Source organism: Chelonoidis abingdonii, chromosome 1 (genome assembly GCF_003597395.2).
Source record: "Chelonoidis abingdonii isolate Lonesome George chromosome 1, CheloAbing_2.0, whole genome shotgun sequence".
Classification (NCBI taxonomy): Eukaryota; Metazoa; Chordata; order Testudines; family Testudinidae; genus Chelonoidis; species Chelonoidis abingdonii.
Window position 1 is genome coordinate 104702938 of NC_133769.1, and position 24539 is coordinate 104727476.

Below are 24539 nucleotides of genomic sequence, written 5' to 3' on the forward strand. Positions count from 1 at the left end.
TGGTCTTCCAGGTGGGGAAACTGAGGCAAAAATAGTTCAATGACTTGCCCAAAGGAAGCAGTGTGTCAGTAGCAGAGCATAAAATCCAGGACTCCCGACTACAAGTACAACATTCTAACCTCTAAATCAGGGGTCTCAAACACATGGCCCTTTGCTGTGGCCAGCCAAGCTCCTCACCCCCCCAGAGTTATTTCCTGCGGCCGCCAAGCTCCCCTCACCCGCCGCCTCCCCTTTTCCCCCAGCACACCACGTCCCCATTCCTCTGCCTATCTCCAGGGGCTTCCCGCCACCAAACAGGTGTTTGGCAGTGCTTAGCCCTTTCCAGGAGGGAGGGAGGGAGGAGCGAGGATCCACGCACTCAGGGGAGGAGGCGGAGAAGAGGCACGGCAAGGGCAGGGATTTGGGGAAGGGGTTGGAATGGGGGCAGGGAAGGGGTGGGAAAAGGCAGGGCAGGGGCGGGGCCTCATGGAAGGGATGGAGTGGGGGCAGGGGCGGGGCTTTTGTATCTTTATATGTAAAGGTGTTAGTGACGCAGCCCTCAGGCCAGTGTGCTAGTCCTCGTGTGGCCCTCGTGGTGATTTGAGTTTGAGATCCCTGCTCTAAATACCACTCCCTATTTTGATAGTGTAAATAAACGCACATTACATAGCATCTTCAACAACAAAATACACCCATGTATACACTACCATTTTCATGGCACACTTAGCTCCTTGCTGAAAAGGAACTTCTAAGTAATACCAAGACTGTTGGACATTTTTCATGACGTTAAATCAAATAATCCAAATATGGAAACCAAAAAGTTAACAGACATGATTCCACATGCTATATATTTTTCTCTAGTCTGTCAAGAGTTTTTCTAAGATTATAACCATTGATAAAGTGGCATCTTGAAAATGAGGAAATCTTTGCAGGCTGAAAACTACTGATGTTACTCTCCTCCAGAATAACTAAATGTTTTATATATTTGGTAGATGAACTTAACTGCTCAGAAAGTTTTGATACAATCAGAGGTTGCTAGCTCAAGTGACTAAATCAATGGACATCTTGGTTAGCCAGGAGCAGTAAGTATTGCAAAGGAAAACAGTTTGAAACACAAAAACTAAGTATTTTATTTTCTTACCTCCTATCCATATACTTAAAAACATATATAAACCAGAATATGGTTTATATGGTGCCATTCATACCCTGGATCTCCCAAATATTTTACAAAGTAACAGATAAATACTGGTAAGAAAACAGCACAGCCATTATGCACTCAACAACGGCTCTCACATCATGGGACAAACTGATGCCCTGGTCAAGATTTCTTCTTAATAAAGAGTCCTATGGGATCCTTAATTTCCACTTGTATCATCACCAGATGTGGTGATAAGGACCTTAATTTAAATATATCATAGCAAGGATATTGCAAAGGTATGGAAAGCCCAATCACAGAGTAGGAGAATGAAGTTGCTACAGTCAGGATTATTAAGTATACACAGATAATTGTTCATTTAGGTATATCAATAGAAATCTCTAAACTAGTTTATAAAATACATTGCTAACCGCACTGCAGGGAACAGCTGTGATCACCATGTAAAAAAAATGTTCATGAAAGATTTACAAGAAGAGTAGGCGGGGAGGAAATCAGTGATACATGATGAGGAACATTGCCAGGATACGATTGAGGTGTCATTACCACATTGTAAAAAAAAGATTTTCTACCACTAACAGCACAGTGTAGTTGAATACCTCTGTGTATCTGGATATTTGGACATACCACTGGGTGACAAGAAACTGACAGTTCAACTTTGTAAATAGAGACAGAATCTAATGTCTTACTACATGAGCAGTCAGATCAAGACTTGCATAGTCACATTAATATTAGTCTGATTTTCTAGAATTAAAGGAATTGTGAGCCCAATTGCTTCCAACAGTTTTACAGTGCATTTCTACCCACCAATCATTTCTTAATCCCCTTTAACACTGGTTGCTTAAACAGACAATATTGCTCAAGTTTCTGAAGAGATCTGCATAATCAAAGATAAGAGATACTTTAAGTCTTGAGAAACAAGTCCAATCTAAATATTATTCAGCCAGTTTCCATCGGCAAAAACAAAACCCAATCAAACTGCTCCCCCACATATTACCAAAATTCTAAAGCTGCCTACTAAAACAGTCATATAGCCACCTCTGAGAGGACTGTTCTGATGTTATCAGCAGGTGCTGCCCTCTTCTGGAAGTTTATTTTTGATTTGTGCAAGTGATTTTATTGTCACTGCATTATTTACATTTTCACTGTCTATAGTAAGGATTTCATCGGCATGAAAATGCACTTTACAAATTTCATAATTTTGGAAGTGCCCTACCCAGATTAGGAAAGGGATTGATTGATGCCATCACATGCATTAAGATGTTGGTGAGCTTTGGAAGTATATGAGAAAAAAAATGAAACTCTGAGCAAGTAAAAAATTAAGGTAGAACTGATTTTACAGAGAAAGAAAATCATATGGGATAAGATGCAAGACAAAACAAGTGATCTTAACCCTAAACATTATTAAAGACCTCAATCTGCCAAGGTACAGAGGACCTCCTGAGAAATGTTAATTGCTTTCAACTCCCTGTGATAGCTTTGGGAGCGGAAGATACCCAGGGCCTGTTCTAAAAGGTGTTGAGCACCCACAGTTCTCTTCATTTCAACTGGAGGTTGGATGCTCAGCACTTCTGAAAAGCCAGGCCCTTAATGCATTATTAGGGTAAAGGTTTGAGCCCAGCAAAAAAGTAGGAAGGCAGCATTACCTGATTTGTAATTTAGAAGAAAAGCATTGATTGGAAGAGGACAGAACTGACTGGATTAGGAGGGAGTGAAGATGAGTGAATAGAAAATGAACATGCATGGCTTTGGGGAAAATGATGTGGCAGGATTTTTTCAGTTTGCTACTAGACTTACGATTTGGGCAAGAAGGTTTTGGGAAAAAACTTTTATAAGCCCTGGAGCAGAGGTGAAGTTGCTGTGAGAGTTTTACTCAGGATCAGGCCTTAACTTCACAAAAATCAGGAAATGATCAGTGCAGAGTGCCCTCAATATTCCCAATGACCTCTTTCCAAAGCTAGCTCCTTTGCTTCTGCTACCTGAATCATTCTTCAGGCTTTCCTGAGTCCTGATCATGTAGAAGGCACTGGGGCCTCCCAGCTAATCCTCTCTATCTGGGCTCTTTGCTCCTCTTGCCCCATTCCCACCCCATGCACTGAAAAGACTGCAAGGTCATGACCCACTCTCCACAATGCCTTTCCTCCTTCACTCCTGTGAAAGATGTAGTGGTTCCAACTTCTTGGATCTCTGCTCCCTTCCTCAAAAGGGATTAGCAGCATGGAGGATGATCTGCCCCCTCATCTGCTGCCAGAAAAGGAGCAAGTAGCTTTGCAGCCTCATTCAGCCCACTCTCCGGAGAAAAATCCCCATTTACTCTGGGCCAGCAGGTTTTTCTAAACCCTGTCATGCTCCACTGTATGTATGTATTATAAGGGGTCCTTCATTCTATGATCATACAAACGATGCATTAATATAAAATCCTGCATTACAGAAAATGCAGCCAGGGCTATAAGAATGGGTTAGATGCAGTGCAATTAACACCGAGAAAGACTGCTCTAAATAGAAAGGATTAATGGACAGAACTAAAATAAACATAGTATCTATCTTTACAGTGGGGAACAAAGAACCTGGGAAATTACAGCCTAGTCAACCTAACTTAGATAGCTGGACAGTTACTGGAACACATTATTAAACAATTTATAAGCACCTAGAAGATAACAGTGATAATAGTCAATGTGGATTTATCAAGAAAAAATTATGCCAAACCAGCCTAATTTCCTTCTTTGACAGAGTCTCTGGCCTAGTAGATAGCCAGGTGTGACACAGTGCTAGCTATAGCAGTCTGGTCACTGAAGTAGCTGCAGCACAGAGAAGGCAGTAGGCTTAATTGGAGCCAAGCAACCTGTTTCTAGTGGGGATTACTGACACTGGGTGGTAATTGCTGGGGCTAATGAGATAGTTGGCTCAGTAATCAGAAGGATATATAACTGGGAGGAACATGAAGCAGGGGGAAGTTCAGAGAGTGAGCTGGGTGGAGGACAGAAAGCTGTGTGAATGGCTCCTCCTGCTGTACACTTGTGCCATGTTCTGTCCGGTTTGGAAACAGAGAATTAGAGGTGCTCATGGTGGAAAAGAGACTGTGTTTGTGACAGAGACCGTGAAAACACGCTAGGCAGAGCTGCTCACTGGGTAGCTGAAGGAGCATCCTGTGATATGGGAAGCAGCAGACATGACAGATCTTGATTTTAGTAAGGCTTTTGACACAGTCCCACATGATGTTCTCTCAAACTAGGGAAATGTGGTCTAGATGAAATTACCATAAGGTGAGTGCATAACTCTTTGAGAAAAACACACTCAAAAAGTAGTTATCAGGGAGGACCTATCAAGTGGAGTCCAGCAGAGAATCTGTCCGATGCTATTCAACATTTTCAGTAATGACTTGGACTATGGAGTGGAGAGTATGCTTATAAAATTTGGAGATCACACCAAGCTGGGAGGGGTTGTAAGCACTTCAGAGGACAGCATGAGAATTCAAAATTATCTTGACAAATTGAAGAACTCATCTGAAATTAACAAAATGAAATTCTAGAAAAGAGAAATGCACAGCATCTCTTAGGAAGAAAAAATCAAACACAAATACAAAATGAGGAATATGGGACGAGGTGGTAGTACTGCTGAAGAGGATCTGGGGGATATAGTGGATCACAAATTTAATATAAGTCTATGTGATGCAGTTGCAAAAAAGGCTAGTAGTTTGGGGTATATTAACAGGAGTGTCATATGTAAGACACAGGCGGTAACTGTCCTGCTCTACTCAGATATGGCGAGGCCTCAGCTAGAGTACTGTGTCCAGTTTTGGGGACCATAATTTAGGAAAGTTTTACAGAAATTGGAGACAGTCCGGTGCAGAGCAACAATAACGGTAAGAGATTTAAAAAAGACCTATGAGGAAGGGTTAAAAAAAAAAAAAAAAACAGGCATACTTAGTCTTGAAAAAAATAGGACTCAGGGAGGGGGGGGACTTTATAAGTCTTCAAATATTTTAAAAGAGGGTGGTGGTCAATTGTTCTCTATGTCTACTGAAGGTAGGACATGAAGCAATTGACAAGCTGCAGCACACAAGTCCCCTTTGCCCCCCTCCCCCCCCCGATATCTAACCTAACTACAAGAATAGTTAAGTACTGGGACACATTTCCAAGGGAGGTTGTGGAATCCCCACCACTAGAGATTTTTAAGAACAAGTTAGATAAACACTTCTCAGTGGTGGTCTAGGTATACTTGGTCCTGCCTCAGAGCAGGGGCCTAGACCAGTTAACCTCTCAAGATCCCTTCCAGCCCTACATTTCTATGAAACATATATGGTTACTTTCACCATTACTGAATCAAACACTCTTTAGTTGTTCACCAGTTCTTTGATTCAGCTAATAAAAATGCCTTAAAGGTCTTTCAAAATACTTTAAGCAATCTACGTTTTATAGTTCTATTTTGTATCTTGTACATGCACTGCCTTCAAAAGAAATATAGCAAGGACCTTTTGACCTTTGCAGGAAGAATTAAAGGTTTGAACATTTTCCCCTGTACCTCTATATTTTACTCTACTCTCTCTAATAATATGCTGTAAACCCAGTTATTGTCAAACAGTGTCCAAAATTCCTTTACAGAACATATTAAATCTTGAGTGCTACTACAGAGCTTTGCTCTTGAACTAAAGTTCTGTAAACTGATAGTTATATTACCTTAAATATAATAGCAATGGGAATATCTTCTGACAGAGTGTTATGCCTCAGGTAAAATCTTCCTTGTTTCACAATCATATTTGTTCTGCTCTTCTTCTCATGAGTGGAACTAAAGTTTAAAAAAAAAAGTATTAAGTCTGATACACGTCTTGCAGTGGTAATTCCTTTGCCTAACCATTTAAAAGTGTTTTATAAAGAAGATTTCACTCACATCAATAAATTCTAATACCTTTTATTGATTTTAAAAAACAGCTACAGATGCTTAGACCAGAAATAACAGAACGTTACTCGTGATGGGGAACATCAGTACTTAAATTTAACAGGATGAGGATTAATTGAAAATTGCAAAACATAAGTGGATAATACATAAACAGACACATGGATCCAATTAGCTCTTTCTATGCATAAGGACTGTTACAGTTTCAGCAGTGAGATATAACCACACATCCTGTTGTAGTCTTGTTGGACTCACATGGGTTGCTTGTGTAATAGTACTCTAGTAGGAGGAAAAGTGTTAGGGGCATCTACTAATAAAGCAAATAAGGTGGCTCACAACACAGCAATAAGTGCTTTAGGGTGCACTGGTTTTGGGTTAAAAATTAACCCAAAAAGCTGAAATAGAAAATAAAGCTGGTTGGCTAAGAATAAGAAGCCCAACCCATAAGAATCTATCTCCATCTCCAGTCTTCAACAATCTGTGGAGTACAAAAACAAAACCCTCAAAAAACACAGCTATAGATTTTGGGTCCATACTAAACTGACTTAGCCAAAAATTAAGTTGCCCCCCACCCCACCACCACTCCCAACAGATTAATTTTTTCCTTGAATGGAGCTTGTGTAAATAAGTCTTCTAATTAGCATGGCATCCATTTTCCCTACCGCACTGTGGAGATGCAACCGTTCTGCATTTTTACAGCAAAGAAGTGTCTCAGCAAAATTTGCTCTATAACAAAAACTGGAATGTGCTTCACTAACTTAGGGCTAAATCTGAAGTCTCCCACTGACTATGGTGGGAACTCAGGACTGGGCTTTAAGTTACTGGAACTATGTTAGCAAGAGAGTGGTGCTAAATGTGCTTTCAATATTTGTTGCATTAAACTGAAATAAATGAAAGTTAACTCCCAAGGGATGACATAAACAAGACTCATAAGTGATTGCAGGACATTTGCCGTACCTGGTAACAGAAGCACCAACTGTCCCTTTCCTATCAGCTTCCACAATGATCCTGTTTTTGGATAACTGCTCTTGAATAAGAATTACTTTCTCTACACCTTTGACAATGAAGTAGCCACCTACCAAATGGAGAAAAAAAAAAATGGGTTTGTACTTACTCTTCCTTGGCTATTATTCACCTTGTAGGATATCGTTTCAAAATTGTTATAATGTATAAACAAGTAAATTAAAAAATTAAACTATAAGAAATGCATAAAGAGAATTACATATTAGAGAAAGAGGGGGAATAAACACCATCCCCACAAAACACACATATATATATACACACACACACACACACACACACTTCTAACACAAGGGGAACCTCTTATAACTATGGATAGAGAAAAGACTATTTGATCTTGTTGGAATCTTGTTATGCTGATCTACTTGGGATCTTAAGATCTTGTTGGAAAGTGCTTATCTGCAACAATGATGAGTGCTAAAGAGAACCCTAAGGGAGACAGAAAATATTTATCAAAAGGATGTTGAACTGTTGGTACTGCAAGTTAAACGAAAAATAAAATTGTTTGCCAGAACAGCACCCGATTAAGACATCATGATTAAAAGGACAGACCCAGTGAGGTGCTCAACAAATTACAACATAGGGCCCCAAATTAAGAAACTCTGTTTCCATAATTACTTTCTCCAGTGAAACATGAATTTTATATTAACTTTTTTTTCCACTCATTTCAATTTCATTGTAATAACTGAAGCAATGAAGAACCTATTCTTCATGTTATTGTATTCTAATTAATTTGACTTGGAACAATCCTCAACTTGTATAGCATTTTACGCCAAGGGTGTTTTGTGATCATAACAAATGAACATAGTGGTAAAATGGAACAGGGAAATGATAAAGGCACTTCCTGAAAGCAGTCTGATAAATGACAGGAAAGGAGTGCGGGGAGGAAGAGTGAGAAAAGTCAACATACTGGTGAAAAAATACAACCAAAGCAAGCAAACTTTTTTTTTAAAATCTGTTTTTAATTAAAAAAAAAAAAAAAGTAGTATGGACAATTAAGAAATTATAAAGATCTTGACAGCTGTTGCTAACAAGCAGATATATGAATACTTAGGTAGAGATAACATCTGTATTTCCCCAGCTCTCTGGTTTATATATGTCTGTCTTTTTGTGGTTTCCTTATGAACCATTAACAATTTTTTTTTTAAATCATGGTAAAGCCAGGTTATTGACATTAGTAATTTTAATTTAAAATCCCTACTTATATAAGGGAAACAAAGGAGAGGCTGTACTTTATCAGAGCACTGGGCTGCTCCTTTAAGCAAAAGTACACCTGGCAACATTATATCGATGATGGAAAATTTCACTCCTACTGTAAGAAGTCATCAATTTTTGTCCTGAAGTGTTCGATTTGTCTCCAGCTTATGTACTCGAGCTACAAATGCTAGTCATGCATATAAACAATTTAAGAAACTACTGAAATATTTGGTACAGTATCTTTCGTGAGCTGTGAATTCCACAGGTTAATTATACAATGTAAACAAGTATTTCCTCTCCTTTGAGGATTGCTTCTGTATATCCCACTCATGGGATATATGTATGCCCACACCAAGAAAGAACTGATATGCAGAAGCAATATACTAGAAGAACAATAGATACTGGTAAGTGACCCTTCCCTTTCGTTACGTGCAAAATTTTAAAAAGCCACCCACTTTCAGTTTTACCACTTTCCACCTTGGTATTGCTCTACAGAAGAAGGGGAACAGAGGTACTTGCTCTTTTTCCATCATACTGTACATTTTTAAAGTGTCCTTTTATCCTCTTAGCATTCCCAGGATTAAATACATTGAATCTTTACTCTCTCCTCATAAATCAACATTCTTACCTCAACCCTTTCAAAATGTTGGGATTCTGAGGCCAGGGGACCTGTCTGACTATACAGTTTTCCATATTGTCCTAACTGTTTCTCATCCCTTTTAAAATACATATGAAAGCTTATTTGCATCTTTAAGTACTAGTGTATATTCAGTAGCTACCTATTATGATAATTAGACAGAGCCTGAATGAGCTTCTTAGGAAAATAACTAGTACACTGCTACCTCGATATAACGCCACCCAATATAACACGAATTTGGATATAACGCGGTAAAGCAGTGCTCCGGCGGTGGGGGCAGGGCTGCACACTCTGGTGGATCAAAGCAAGTTCAATATAACATGGTTTCACCTATAACGCGGTAAGATTTTTTGGCTCCCAAGGACAGCGTTATATCAAGGTAGAGGTGTATATACAAGCAGATGAGACTATTTTTCTCCCAATATACATTAGTTTTCTAAAAATATATTTTAGAGTGAGGGGGGAAAAAAAAAAAAAAAAAAAAAAAAGACACTAAAGCCACAGAAGAAAAATAATTGAATGAAGACAGTACCTGGATCTAAAGGGCATTCATTAAGTTTGGCAAACTCTGCTGGAGTTTTCCCAGTAAGAACACAGTTGGAGCTGCGCAGCATTATAGGCATTCTGTAAGAAAACCACAGTTATCCTTATACTGTAAATTAACAACAACATGAGAAGTCAGAGTTTTCAACAGTCAGTGATGACGAAACTGGAGAAGATGTGTTGAACAATTAAGACCCAGGGGACTTGAAAAAGTAGAGATCAGAAGCAAAGTAACAAAAGCAAGGAAACTGAATTAAAGTTCCTCTCCTTTAACTCCATCCCATTTTGTGTAACATTGTCAAATATTCTGACAAAATGCGTAAAAAACCTAAGTGCTGTAATATGTGATCCAAGCAAAAAGAGTCCGAGATCCCAGAAAACTTTCATTCAACTGTTACACTTTTGCCAATGTATGTCTGAGTTTTTGCTGTTGGTTAATAAGCAATTCTGGAGTTCTCATAGTAAAATTATCCACTGTGCATCTATGATAACCAGGTCTGTAAGTGATGCAGAGATACACCCATTTTCTTATTGTAGAATGCTTTTTCAGTCAGATTCACAAGATACTTTTCCAAACCTTATATTTTTAAGTGAAAAAGTCTGAGAAGTAAGGGCACTTTATTTCAAAAGAAAAGGAAATTGCATTCTGGACATGATAAAAAGTAGTTTATTCATACAGTGTATTTGCTTAAAAAACAGCCATGTGCCACGGTTCTTCCTACAGATGAGCGTAACTAATTCATCGTTACAGTGAAATTCACTCCTTTGTAGAGGCCCGCATAAGGCCCATGAGCCACACAAATCCTCCAAATAGCGCTTATGAGAGACTTCAGCAATGCTTAAGTCTCATCCTGGCCCCCTTTACTGGGAGGAATTTCATCCTAATCTGTTTAAGAGCTCTATGAGGCAGCTATGCAAGTAAATATCCACTTCATCAAATGGGACTCCTGAAAACTTTAAATTCAGTCATCTCTTGCTGAATAAACTTTATTCCTTCCTTTTGAAGCTTTTCAATTTCGTGGACTTCTTGGCCATTTTTATATACTTAAATCTAAAAATAAAAAGTGATTGACCTAGTTGTGTGTAAATTTCTGTATTTAATTAAAAAAAGAATGCATTTACGCAGATATCTTAATTGCTCCAGTTATGTCTTCTTGGGACAGTGTGTTCACTCGCTCACTAGAGATAAGTAGCTTCATGTGCCAGTCATCATCCTAGATCACAAACGTAATCAACCTAATTCCGTGGTTACTAATTTCAGGAATCATAACCAGTTTTTAGAAAGAACCAAAATGGGACATGCAAATATCATGATGAAAACCCAAGGGGAACAGGTTTGACCAACCCTCAATTTTTCAACGATGGAAAACAAGTTACTTTGCAGCTTCCATGTCACCGTAAAAGACAACAGATGTACTCATTTGAGGGAAAGGAGTCAGATTGATCTTTTTCTCCCAAACAAACAGCTTCAAATGTTTACTTTTAAAAAACAAACAAACAAAAAAATGGGGAGAGGAATAATGAGCCAATGCACATTGGAAGGGCATACAAAAATACAAAAGGCTTGCAAACTAATTTGGAATGAAATAAAATGTTACATAGTTTGTTTTTTTCTGGCCAAAGATTTCTCTCATACAAGACAATAGAAGCCACTTTCCTCACCAAAACTTATAGCTGCTCTATGCTCTCACTACAATGAGCACAAGAAAAAAGAAATTGATGTGAACTTTCTGTTTCCAGCTGAACTGCAAATCAAACAGGAAAGTATGATGTGCTCACTTAGGGCAAGCAAAAAATCTTTTCATAAGCCTGTAAGTTAAACATGTTGTTCCAAAAAGAGGTGGAAATATATTCCCAGCCAGATATTACCTGTTTTAACATTTTTAAATACACACTTTTTGGAATCTATAAATTTAAAAACGTATCTAGAGTAGTATCACAGGACTGATGTGTTTAATGTTTATATTGTTGGCTGTTTTTATATATAAAATGTTCATTGCTAACCAGTAGTTTTGGATATGGTTTTAAAAGTAATATTTCTACTAAGTAGACCAAGCTGCAAGTTTGTTGTTTAGGACTCTCCTTTCATCCAGATATGGAACTTACTAGTCTATTGCATTTGGAATTAAAATTATAAATGCATAGGATCACTGGAGCCATTTTCAAATCACGAAATAGATTGGTAAGTCAGTGCTGTGCCAGAAGAATATTTTCTTTTTCCTTGCAGCAATGTTCTCACTTGAGAGGAGAGGAGAAGGTATATACACAGCTGCCGGTTTTTGTATACAGATATAGGGCACTAGGTCCGTGTAATACTGTGGTCTTTTTTTGCCTATTATGTGTCATTATATAATGCCTGCATCTGTAACTTTCACTCCATGCATCTGAAAAAGTGAAGTTTTTTACCCACGAAAGCTTATGCCCAAATAAATCTGTTAGCCTTTAAAGTGCCACCAGACTCCTTATTGTTTTTGTGGATACAGACTAACACGGCTACCCTGATACTTTATACCATGATTGCTTTACAAATCTTCATTCCTTTCATTGTTTAAAAATGTAGAAAAATCAAGAAAAATATTAAGTGAATTATGACAATCTAAGTGCTCACCCAGCTGCATTTCCCTCCTGTAGCCACAACATATCACTGCATCTGATGCAACAGTGTAAAAGTATCTTGAGAAGTGATCATTACATACAAGTTTTTGTGAAAATGTACTTTCACTAGATCACTTTTTTTTTTAATTGCATCTAAATCACTGCATGGAATGATTATGAAGGCCTATTTGTACCCAGGAATTCTTTCAAACAATCTTTCAATCAATTAAAGGCTCAGAAATAAGAATAAAATTTGTTATTTTCATTTACGGTAAGTTTGGCTCTATACCTACACTGCTGTGACCATGTTCTCTTGGCAAATTCAATAGAAATTATTTTGCTCTGGGAATCAAAGTCAGGGACTAGAGATTGTTCAGAGCTTAATCTCTTCCTCCTGCTGCTTGCAGCCAATATTCAGTCTGTGTTATTTTTCAGGTGATATATGAAATATTCTCTGTAGGCAACTGCCATTTTTAGCCAGTTAGACACTTGTCTATAGAAGAGTCATTTTATCTAGTTTAAGGAGTTTTGGAATCCTGTCCTAGTGAAAACTATGGGGACTGGGTCCTCTGGCCCCTCTAGAATTCTCAGGACTTCTTCTCTCCCCCCCAGCCCCCATTCAAGCATTCCATCCTTTCTTGAGGAACTAAGTGTTCTTAGCCATACTGGCAACCACATCCTTGGTTTACTCAACTGGTTTTCTTGCCTCTACACAGCCACATCTACCCAAAATATCCAATCTAGACTCTAAATTGGTAGAATTTTATCAAGACTGGAATCCAGCAATGCTTGCAATTATTGTTTTTGCCATCCATTTTCAGCAGCAGATCTCCCAAAATTATTCAATTCAGTTAAAGAAGGCTGAGGTGTGAGGCTAATGTGCCTAATTTTTGCTTGGAAATAGCCCTGCTTAAGGCTGTTGTATTTCTCTCTTCTAGGTATTTCTCTCTCTAGCTAGGCATAAATCAGGTATTGGGGAAGAGATTCAAATTAAAACTTTCAAAAGCTCTGGAAAAACAAAAGAAATTTGCAAAGAGACCAACAGAAGCATATCTTCTCAGCAGCTATTCACCAAGCTCCACTTGCGAGCTTATTTTTTATTTTAATATTAAGCTGGAAAATGAGCTTTCCCTAGCTTTTTTATACAGTGATAACGTTTCACACCAATGGAATTGATGGCGCACAGAAAAAACTGATACTGCTATCTTGATATTTGTATTTTACCTGCCAATGGGTAATGCATTGCGAATAATCCTCTGGCTACCTCTAGTGTACTCAATGTCCACTGTAATTGGGGCAGAGTAGGTCATATCTCTCAAGCGACACTTAAAAGGAAAGAGAAAAATAGTTAGACATTTTTCACCCTTACTTCAGAGTGGAGATTCTCAAGATCTACTCAGAAGACCCCACCTTTTGCTGACCTCCCACCTACAACCACAAAGGATGAAAGCAAAAGATAGCTGGATGAAGTCTCTTCAGTGTCTGTCAAACAAAATCCAAGGAATTCCAAAGTCTCTTCCCCCCCCCCCGCCCCCTTTTCTTTAAAAAGTTTCAAGACTTCAATAGCAGCCATGGTAACTGCTTCTTCAGATCGAAACATTGTGGCCACATGACGCAGTTTAACTTTTAAAGCAATGGGACCTTCCTCAAACGCAGGTAAAGCTAATCTGCAAAAATTGACTTCTGGATTTCAAAACCATTCCCACTCCCACTGGTGTTCAGATCGGTGTTTTGGTTCAGGCATGTCTCTATGTACTATATCTTAACATCAAACAGCATGAGGCAATTGAAAGCCTCATAAGGCAGATGATGTGCAAGATTTAAAAAGGACCTTTAGCTAGCTTTTTAATACAATAATGGACAATTACATGGTGCTTCTCTTACGAAAGAGGAGTTATAAAAGGCTGAAATCTTAAAACGTCACTTTCTCTCAATTCCCTAAATCCCCACATGCAAGTTCCTCAGATATCAATAGGACCAGCATGCACAGAGCTAGAGCATAAAATAGTCCAAGGCTCTGTCATTCTGAAGTTCTTGATCTCACCAGCCTTCTGTCTCCAGTCCCCACGCCAGTAATCCAATGTCAAACTAGTTTTGCATAAACATACACGTCTGCAGTGTTAATGCAGATGAATCTTATTCATGGCCTCAGCCCTTGAGTATGTTACCTTAATTTAGGCACATAATTCTCAGGATTCTGATGTACTCATTGAAGGTTTTGTACAACGATGAATACGGAATTAACAGTATAAGGAGTAAAATGCGGGTTTCTGATGGAAGACAATTTGCCCTATGGGTGGGGCCATGTCTATACACAAGATGGGCCCAAAGGGTTACTGCATATTGGACGTCTCTTTTTTCCCCTGCTAAAAGCAAATAGTTTCTCCAGTAACAAAAATTGAACACCAGCAGTTCTCAAACTTGTTGGTTACATTGTGCCAGCTCTCCTCCTATTTTCCCGCTGCCAAATGGCAGTAAAAACAACATTAAATAAATTTCTTAATATTACTTTTGTGTGTGAGCAGGTAGGATAATTGTCACAGGAATGGTATGTGGTGATGAACTGAGAGGGAGGTAGTGATCCATGAGACAATTCCTTAAAAAAGTAGTCCGGATCACGAAAGAGCTTGAGAACACCTACCTATATTTTATCCCTTTTAGAAAATAAAATTAACACAAGCTCCATGAAGAGCAGAGAAGTGGAACAGGAGCCAGATAGGTGCTTAAAGTCTATATGTGGCCGTTAAGTAAATAGTCGGATTTTCAAGAGTGTGGAGGACCTACCAGCTCTCAAAAGACAGGTGCTACAAAGGTGCAAAAAAGGATTACATTTAAAGAACATTAAAGATGTTCTGTTGTGGTTAAGGCACTGGATGGGAACCCAGAAACACTAGGTTCTGGGTTCTAGTCCTGACTTTGTCTCAGACATCCAACATGATACAGCGAAAAACTCTCATAATGCACAAAAGAACGAATTAATATTACACAGACAACTTTAATTCTGGCACTTCCTAACTAATGAATGGTTGATTTTGCAAACAATGTACTTTAAAGGCTGTTTTTTCTAGGAAATATGAATATATATTCTCTCATACAATATTCACTTTGGTTTATCAGGAGGGCCTGCTTCTTTAAACCAGAAGAAGAGATTTTAAAAAAGTGAACAATTACTTATTCAGATATTTAGTCATTTCACAACCACTGAGGGGATTTTCTTACAATTAGAATCTTAACTAATGATGCCTTCTTTTCCCAAACTAGGAACATACCTGGCCATTATAAGAATTTTTCTTGATAGCAAAGAGATACTGGGCAGGAAAAACTGCATACAACATCTACCCACCCACTCCCACCAGTAAACATGAAATGAAATCCACAGTTGGATTCACTAGTACCTCATGAGGAGACACAGGTCTTGTTACATTAAAGCTTTCTTCAACATCTGGAACTCCCACATAAATATTGAGGTATCTGTAATACAAACACTGTTATTATCAACCACTAAGATACTTGTGTGGTAGAACTGAAGGAAGCACAGTCCATTTTTCAACACAATTCGTTTTGATAATCTTCTGTTCAAATAATAAACAAACAGCAACTGTCTTCTGAAGTATCCCATAGTGCTTGAGCTATGCTCTATCTGGAATTTTGAAATAAATCTTGAAATTCATATACAAAAATAAAAGCAAAGTTACCTTTGCAAATTAAGAGCTGTATTGGGCCCTCAACTATGAGAACTCACTAAACTACTGAAAAATCATCACTACAATGTCTTTTTACTGCATGGCTATCAATTCTGTTTAATGTGGTCACTCAAAGCTCTATAGTGATCTCTTTTTTGAAGTGTGGTTTACCTTATCCTACTCAAGTATATCACGGTGTAAACACATGTACATTTTTATAGTCAATTACAAATTGCTATACAAGATAATACTAATACTGCTACCACCAATACAGAAATCAACCTTATGCTTACTTTAAATACCACATTGGGTCAGCATCACTTGTGACTTTTTCATTGGCTTTCATGATTTTCTTTATCTGACAAAAAGAAAAAAAAAGAATTGAGTCACATGACTTTTGTAAATTTAGGCCTATTCCTTCCCACCAAGGAAGCATACCTCTACATTGATGAAATAGTTGAATGAGTCTATGTGCTGCTTCACAAGTCCTTTCACCTAATAAAATAAAATAAACACATATACAGCAGAATTAGCCTCAGGAAAATTAGTAACAAAAGCAATGCAGAAATTAGTATGTTGGAATTAGTTCTACTTATAATAGTTTCTGGATCAACTTTAAGGTTTTTTAGCTGAGGAGTTTCTAAAAACCCACAGGGTGACCAGCCTTATTCTACACTACGTCACCAGGTTTACGCCAGCATAACTCCACAGATTTCAACAAAGCCTCAACTGAAATTTACTAGTTTTATAGCACAAACTGTTTATATAACCGAACCTCATAAGTTTGCATGAATAATGGGGAAAACTACTGGGAATTAACATTTTGCCAGTTTGCCATTATGGCAGATGCCTGGGATATTAACCATTTGTCAGATGTGAAGACAGAAGAACTATGTCGGATTAAAGGAAAAAGGTCAAGGAGCAGACTCAGGTTACAGCTATAAGGTGGGGGAGAAAAAGGGGGAAGTCCAGCAAGATGTGAGAGACTGAATGAGAAAAAAAAAGTCTCACACAACCTGCCCCAGAGACACTAGAGTTGGGGAAGGAATGTAATAAGTAAGGTTAAGAGTCTGTCACAGGTATTTCTGGCAAAAGTCAGGGACAAACAAAAATTCACAGAAGCCTGCAACCTGTCCCTGACTTTTACTAAAATCCCCTGGGGCTGAGGGGGAAACAAATAGAGCACTGTCACTTGCAGCTGCTTCAGCACCCCCCTGGTGGCAGCTGCTACTCCAACAGCTCCTGCTTCGGCCCACCTCAGAGCTGGCTATCACCCATGGCTTCTGCTCTGGTGGCACCCAGGCTGACTGTCGGCAGCTGCTCCAGTCCACTGCTGCTCCTGCAGGAAAGGGTGACTGTCGCTGCTCCAGCCTCAGTGGTGCTCACCCAAACGCAGTCGCTACTTCAGGTCTGAGACTGCTGCTCCGGTAACCCTGGGGCTGACAGCTGTTCCAGCCCTGCCCCAGAAGTAGTTACGGAAATCATGGAAAGTCACAGAATCCGTGACCTCTGTGAATCTTATCCTTAATAATAGGCAAGTACCAGGAGGCACAGACATGAAACTAGTAGCTTCTAGGCCTATCTCGCAGGAGATACTTTAACAACTCCAGACAGAGCCTCCCATCTGCTTGCCAAGCAGGAAGCATAATCCTACCAGCATTTACACCACCCAGTGCTTATTGATGGTTCAGAAGCCGGACCCACCAGACATTAACATGCAGAAATCAATGCTGCAAATGTTCAGGATTAAGTTTACCCAATGCAAGCATTAGAAAGGTTGTACTGTATTATAAAAAATGAAAGGTAAATATAACGCATTGCATTATTATTTTTTTTTTTTTTTAAACATAGCATCTCTAAGGGACACTGGATCTCTGTACTCCACGAAAATAATCAGCACAAGCTGCAAAGAAAAGGAAGCTTTCATAGGGAAAGGTTGGTCCAGTGGTTAGGACTATCTATCTATATCTATATATAGAAGCAAATGGGAACAGACAAATATAATTCACTTTATGAAAATGTGTTATGATTCCCTTTAAAATTAACTGAAAGCAATAGCTAACTCAAGAGTTACCTAGCTGGCTCCATACTGATTAAAAAAGTCTAGAAAACATGACCTATTAAAAAAAAAAAGAGAGAGATTGAAAAAGATTGCATTTGTTTAGTCAGAGGAAGAGAAGATTGCTATCATGTTCCCTGCCAGCCTTTAAAAGTATGTAAAACGCTTTTTATAAAGAAAAAGGTGATCAATTATTCTCTTTGTCCACCGAGGACAGGGCAAGAAGTAATGGGCTTAAAAGTGCAGCAAGAGAGATTTAGCCTGAATATTAGAAAAAACTTCCTAACTGTAAAGGCAGTTAAGCACTGGAATAAATTAACAAGGGAGGTTGTGAAATCTGTCACTGTAGGATTTTAAGAACAGTTTAAACAAAACAATTGTCAGAGATGGTCTAGAAAATACTTAGCCCTGTCTCAGCACAAGGAAATGGACCAGATAACTTACTGAGGTCCCTTTCAGCCCTACATTTCTATGAAGTCTCCATGGATTTAAGGAAAGCAATACAACAAAAAATGACTCCCAGACAAAATTATTTTGATATACAACATTTTACAAAAACTCATCATATGAACATGAATGAAAATGTAGCACATACATCACTATCTGTCTAGCTTTTAAACTTCTTTCAGAAGACATGAACAGAGATTTATCAAAAATCTGACTCCAACACAAAAGAAAAAAATCACAATATGCAGCATTTGTATTGTATGGTGTCAGCACAAATACAATGTTTGTAACAAAAGGACACAGTGAGGATGTAGACTTTTGACGTAAATCATGCAGCAAATTACATCTGCTCTACCCATGCCTGCAGAACCAGGACACTGGGGCACATGGTCCCAACAGCCCTCCCCCAGTAAGAACATTCTTACAGCCTCAGGAATTCTGATGTCACTAGTTCAAGCCTTTGCAAGTAGTTTGTGGGGGTGGCTGAGAGAGATGTAAGAAAGAGTTTGTAAATGAGATGGGTATTGAGCAGGCCCAAGGTACCATCACAGCCCTGGGCCAGAATGACATTAAAGCACATAAATGACTGCTGGACTTTGATCTTCTGCACTAGATACATACAGGGACCCATTCTGCCCCCATCCAGCAATAGAGGTAGTGAGAGACTCCTGTTGGTTTAACAGCCCTACATAGCGGGAGGAGCAGGACTGTCATGGAGAAGGAGTTGTGGGGTATACTGAAAAGGGAATTATTAATACTAGATTGCAGGGGGTCTATATAAAAGTGGAGGAAAAAGACAATGCAATAAGAATATAAACATAGGCAGTGTGCCCACGGTCACTTTGGAAGGGACTGCAGTGATGATGCTACAGGAGCAAAGGGGACTGTGGTTTGATACAGAATTTATAAAGTGCTAATATTTAATGTTTACATCTAGTTGTGCACATTAGGAGCTTAGATTGCCATCTGCACGGTATTGTTACTGTCACGGTCATCCTCCCTCCTACTTATTATTACTCACAGTTTGTGAGTTATCTTTGCAGATTTGGGTCCTAAACACTAATGAGAGCAGTCCCGAGTTCAGCAGAGCTACTTACATGCACCAGTGAAGTCATGCATGTATCTTTGCAGGATCAGGATTTTAGATTGTATGCTCTATGGGACAGAGACCATATCTACCTAGTAAATGTTTTACAGATCCTAGACCAATGAGCTAGATTGGTTCTTTGGGTAACACTGAAATAAAAAACAAACCAAAATCACTGCCTATATTTCATAAACCACTGTTTCAAACTAGCTAAAAAAAATGGCTACTTCTAAAAGAGAGACTGCCTCAAACTATTCCCTTTGAGATTAATCCAGAAACTTTCATTTATGTAATAGGCTTGCCTCTCATATTATGGGGGCAGGAACTGGATGACTGTAGAGAGAATGCAAACTCCAGATGCAAAGGGGACAGGTGGTCTGGGAAATAACAGAGGAAAAGACATAGAAGGAGGTTAAAAAGAGAGGAAAGACAGAAAGAAAAAAAATAGACTAGATAAAGAGGGAAAATGTTGTAAGGAATAATAAAACAAAAAAGCACAGAAAAAAGCCTGAAACAAAATGGAGAACTTTTGAGGTTAATCAGAAAAAGAGAAGCTTTCCGATGCTCTGGAGGGTGGACTGAGGAGCATACAGGATTGGAGGAAGGTCTGGCTATACAAGGCATTAATGGATTGTGAGAGGTTGGGCAGCCATGAATTAGGCCTGATCTACACTGGGGGGATGGGGAAATCGATCTAAGATACGCAACTTCAGCTAAGAGAATAGCATAGCTGAGGTCAACATCTCTTAGACTGAATTAAAATTACTTATTTTGTGTCCTCGCGGTGGGGGATCGACAGCCGCGGCTCCCCCGTCAACTATGCTTCCGCCTCTTGCACTGCTGGAGTTCAGCAGTTGACGGAGAGCGATTAGGGATCGATTTATCACGTCTACACTATACACAATAAATCGATCCCCGATAGACCAACCGCTACCCACTGATCCGGCAGGTAGTGTAGACGTACCCTTGGAGTTGGGAGAGGAGAAAGACCATTGGGGAGTCCCAACTTTTACAAGCAAGGAAACTAAAATGTGAGAACTCAAGGGTTTTTGTTGTGCTGAAGGACAAGGGCTGAAAATAAAAAGTTTAGAGAATCTGCAAGAATATGCAATGCTGACATATGATTTTAAAAAGAATACATTGGGTTTTAAGATTAAAACACAGTTCTGACCATCTTTTATCTTGTCAAAACACTGCCTGTAGCAAGTCAGTCTTGCACTAATTAAATTGTTTTCAGTTTAAGAGCTTGAACATTCATGTACAAGTGAAACATATAAAGCAATACTGACCTTTAGAAAAGCTGGAAGGAGTCTCCATTTTTCCTAAAAACAAAACAAAACCAAACCAATTTGAAATAGCTGCAGGAATTACCTAACAAAAATCTAAAAAACCTAAACACTATTCTTCTACCTAGGGTGGCCAGGTGTCCGGTTTTCGACTGGAAAGTCTGGTTGAAAAGGGGACCTGATGGCATCCAGTCATATCTACTGACCGAACATTCAAAGTCCGGTTACTGCAGGCAGGGGAAGCAGGAAGGCACCGAGTCGTCACCCATGCCAGCCCCTACTCAGCCAGAGCCACCTCCTACCTGCATCTGACAGTTGCAGCTCCCAGCCCCAACTCTGCAGGTGAGTCCCTCCTGACCCACGGAGGGGGTGGATGGGGGAGAGGAGAAATACAGCAAGAGATAGATGGAGGGGGACAGAGGAGCAAATGGGGGGTGGGACCTCAGGAGAAAGGGGTGGGGCGGGGGGGCCCTAGGGGAGGTTCTGCATTCCTGCTGGAGTGTCCAGGTTTTATATATTACAAAAGTTGTCAATCCTACTTCTACCATTAAGACTATTTAAAGTCAAGTCAATGCAGAGAAAAGGGACTGTAACTAGTCAATCAAAATTAGTAATACGAACAAGCAGATGACAATTTAAATAATACAGTGATCCATATGTGCAATACAAACTATAGTCAAGGCACAGACAGTCAAAGGAATACAGTTATATTAGTCAATTTAAAAACAAGTTAACAAAATACAAGTTTCTGAGAAAACACCACTTAAATACTATGTCCTGATTTATTTTAAAAAAGAAAAAAAGCAACTCCTTTAAAAAGTTTAAGTGTTTTGTTTTCAATGAGAGAGAAAACTATGGTCCTAATCCTACAAATGCTAATGCACACAGCCAACACAAAGCACTGTCAAAACTGAAAAAATACTTATTCCTGCTAACTTATTTCAGCTATACAGTAATCTCAAGTATTACTGTAGTTAAAAGGTAGGTTCAAAACATTCAGACAAACATGACTTGCAGGTGAACAGTATGTCTAACTTTATAGGTATCTAAAGAGTTAAAGACTGCTAAGATTCTGAACATTAAATAATATATTCAACTGGTCTGTGCAATTCTAAATGAACTAAAATTAAGTAAAAAAAAAATTGTTATTGATGTATCCTACACTGGAGTCCCAACTATTGTTTGTATCACTTGCTTTCAAAGACATGAAATTCAGTTGATTTTTATTCAGTCTTAGTCTAACTTTTTGTTTTTCATATTTCAACAGGAGAAAAGTAAAAAACATAAAATAAAGGGAACAGCTTAATGTTTACATTTCAAATCTAGAGAGGAAGAATCAAATGCAAATCAAGTTAAATTTTTCCACCAGCATTTAAAAATAAATCTTGCTGTATCACAACAAACTATTTTGGTACGTAATAGTATGCATAAACATGAGCATGGAAGAAGGGGGTTCAATAAAGGATTATAATTTTGCGTGGTTTGCCCTGTAGGATAAACTCATGTGCATCACAAGTAAAATTGGCCCAAAATTTGTTTCAGGGCAGCTGCACAGAAACAGGATGGGCCTACATACAGTGCAAGTGGCAGCCTCAACCCTCTTGCGCCTACTATATGTGGGCTTGATTCCATGAAGCACCAGCCACCCACAATTCATTGAGCTCAGTGGAAACTAAGGTGGCTCAACACCTTGCAGGAAGGGTGACCACCTTTCCCTAATTGGACGGCACAGTCCCAAAACGTACATTTCAAGTCCTGGTCCCAGGCTGAATGACTCTGGGACAGCTTTTGTCTCCGATGCCCTCCAGTGCCACTCTGCACCTGCCTGAGGCTTAGTGACCGCATCAGCCTCTTCATAATCACAGGGGCTGAGGTGGGCTGTAGCCCCCTCTCGCCACGAGGCCCTGCCCCTCTACTCCTCCTCTTCTCCTTGAGGCCAGAAGCCAGAGCTTAGTAAGAGGTGCCCACAAAGCCTGGACACATCCCATGGGGCAGGGACATGGGCTAGGTACTATTCTTGGGCACCCTGACCCCCCACCCAGGGCAGATGGAGGGTCCAGGGCTCCCTGGGTGGCTCTTAGCACAGTCTGCTCCCCCTTCCAACCTGGCCAAGGGACAGGGCCACACAGGAAGAAGAAGAGCAAGGGCAGGGCCACATAAGGGGTTGGGTTCTTGCATGTGTCCTCTTTTTGCACTTTGAAAAGGTGGCTATCCGACTTGGAGGATGAGGCCCTAAGGGAGCACATAATTAGTTAACTTTGCAATGGAATACAGTACTGGGCTCTTTGCATTGTGTGAGTAGCAGCTACTGATGCAGACACTATCAGCACAGTGATATGTTTCAGAGGTGGTAACATACCAATGAGTTATTGGTTTAAAGACTACATTTCTTACATCCACCTTCTGTCCACTAAACTCCTACCAAAAAAGGGGGCGAGGAGAATTAAAAGCTAAAAATGTCAAAAAACAAGCCCCTAACCCATGCAGTACTTTTACCCTGAAAAAGGAGAAGTGCCAGAGCCGCCACCAAGTGCAGGGAGAACATTGCTATCGATTTTATGTGGAAGGGGCTCAAGTACTATGGTGATAAGCAGCAGTAGATACAGGGCTGGATAGGCAGATTTCCCTGGAGATAAGAACCAGGCTCTTTGTGTAACCCTCTCCAGGTGTTATCAAGCCTGAAATTACACCGCATTAGAAAGGCTGCTAACTGCCCCATGTAGACAAAACTGGCGGGTCTCACGTCGTTAGGTGACCTAATCACGGGCGGCTAACGCGACCCTGCACACGCCTGCCCTTGCCCACAGAGCGTGTTGCTCCAGCACGGAGCAGCGGGGGCGCTCGCTGGCCTTGTGACATCCTGGGGCGGCCAAGGTGCCCGGGAAAGGCTGGGCGCCCTCCACCAGCCGCTGGGCTCAGGGGCAAGGGAGGCTGCACAGCACCAGGCCCGGGGGCTGCCTGGCAGAGCAGCGCGGCCAGCCTGGAGCTCGCGGGAAGGCGCAGGCCAGCGTCCAAAAGGCGAATTGATCCCGCGCATGCGCCACAGATGACTCGGGAGCCGGGGGCCTGGAGCCCGAACAACCCACTGAAGAGAAGAACCTAGGGGCTAGACGCATGCGCAACAGGGGATGCTGCTGAAGGACCGGGGGCTGAAGCAGGAGCCCTTGCGCAAGCGCACTAGGGGCTCGCCGGGGCTCCGCCGCTCGTTGCCAGAGCAGAGCGTGCCCCTCCTCTGAGGGCCGGCGGCGCCTTTATCTCCGGTCCCCTCGCTCACCTCCACCGTGTTCACGGGAGCCGCTGCCTGCTCCGGGGTCAGAGCCCCCAGCTCGGCCGCTAACGCGTCCATGGCGAGCGCGGCCGAGACCTGAGCCCGAAGGGACTCGGCAGCCGGCGGACGCTCCGCGCGAGGACCCGCTGTGCGGCGATGAAATCTGCCCCCGCTACAACACAGGTGCCGCGGGACCGTTCCGCTTCTTTTCAAGAGCCCGCGGAGGGCTCGCCCGCCTGCCAGGAGCGAGCTGCTGGTCCTGGCCCGGGGCTCGGAAGCTGGGGGAGGGAAAATGCTCCCCTGAAACGCTCAGCACAAACCTCGCACCCCGCCGCCCCTAAATATGAGGGGTGGGTCTGGTGAGAGGCTTGGAGAACTGCCCTAAACCTGATGCGACATGATGAGGGGGGCAGCAGGTTCCCCTCTCAGAACAGCTGCTCCCCTGCCCCGCACCCCAACCTGCCCGGGGTGGGATTTCAGTGTGACTTGTGCCATGGAAAGTTAAACTGTCTTCTACTGTTCACCCACCAGGGGGCGCTGTGCATAAAAGTTCAGGCCTGCTGGGCAGAGCACGCGGATGAGCACACCTCGTACAAACAAAGCTCTGTAGCCTGCCGCCCACATCCCTCCATAAAGTATGTGACAGTATCGCATAGGACAAGTCCCTTTGTTATTATTTGAAGGGCACCATG

General features: G+C 40.7%; 1 protein-coding gene across 4 annotated transcripts in view; it reads right to left on the reverse strand.

The window, feature by feature from the left end:
- The window catches only part of POLR3B (RNA polymerase III subunit B), a 114387-nt gene extending 90251 nt beyond the window's left edge, over positions 1 to 24136 (reverse strand). For 3 of the 4 annotated variants that reach the window (XR_004372225.2, XM_032769692.2, XM_075068715.1), the window contains exons 1-9: positions 23854 to 24006; positions 20583 to 20615; positions 16139 to 16195; positions 15994 to 16058; positions 15413 to 15488; positions 13242 to 13342; positions 9412 to 9503; positions 6983 to 7100; positions 5809 to 5917 (exon numbers count right to left, since the gene is read on the reverse strand). Coding sequence is in view for 3 of the 4 variants with exons in the window: in XM_032769692.2 (XP_032625583.1) it covers positions 5809 to 5917; positions 6983 to 7100; positions 9412 to 9503; positions 13242 to 13342; positions 15413 to 15488; positions 15994 to 16058; positions 16139 to 16195; positions 20583 to 20615; positions 23854 to 23925 (723 nt within the window). In the remaining variant the exon portion in view is untranslated. Of the gene's footprint in view, positions 1 to 5808; positions 5918 to 6982; positions 7101 to 9411; positions 9504 to 13241; positions 13343 to 15412; positions 15489 to 15993; positions 16059 to 16138; positions 16196 to 20582; positions 20616 to 23853 lie in introns of all 4 variants that reach the window. The other variant, XM_032769691.2, reaches the window with a different exon arrangement.
- Positions 24137 to 24539: the final 403 nt, after the last annotated feature.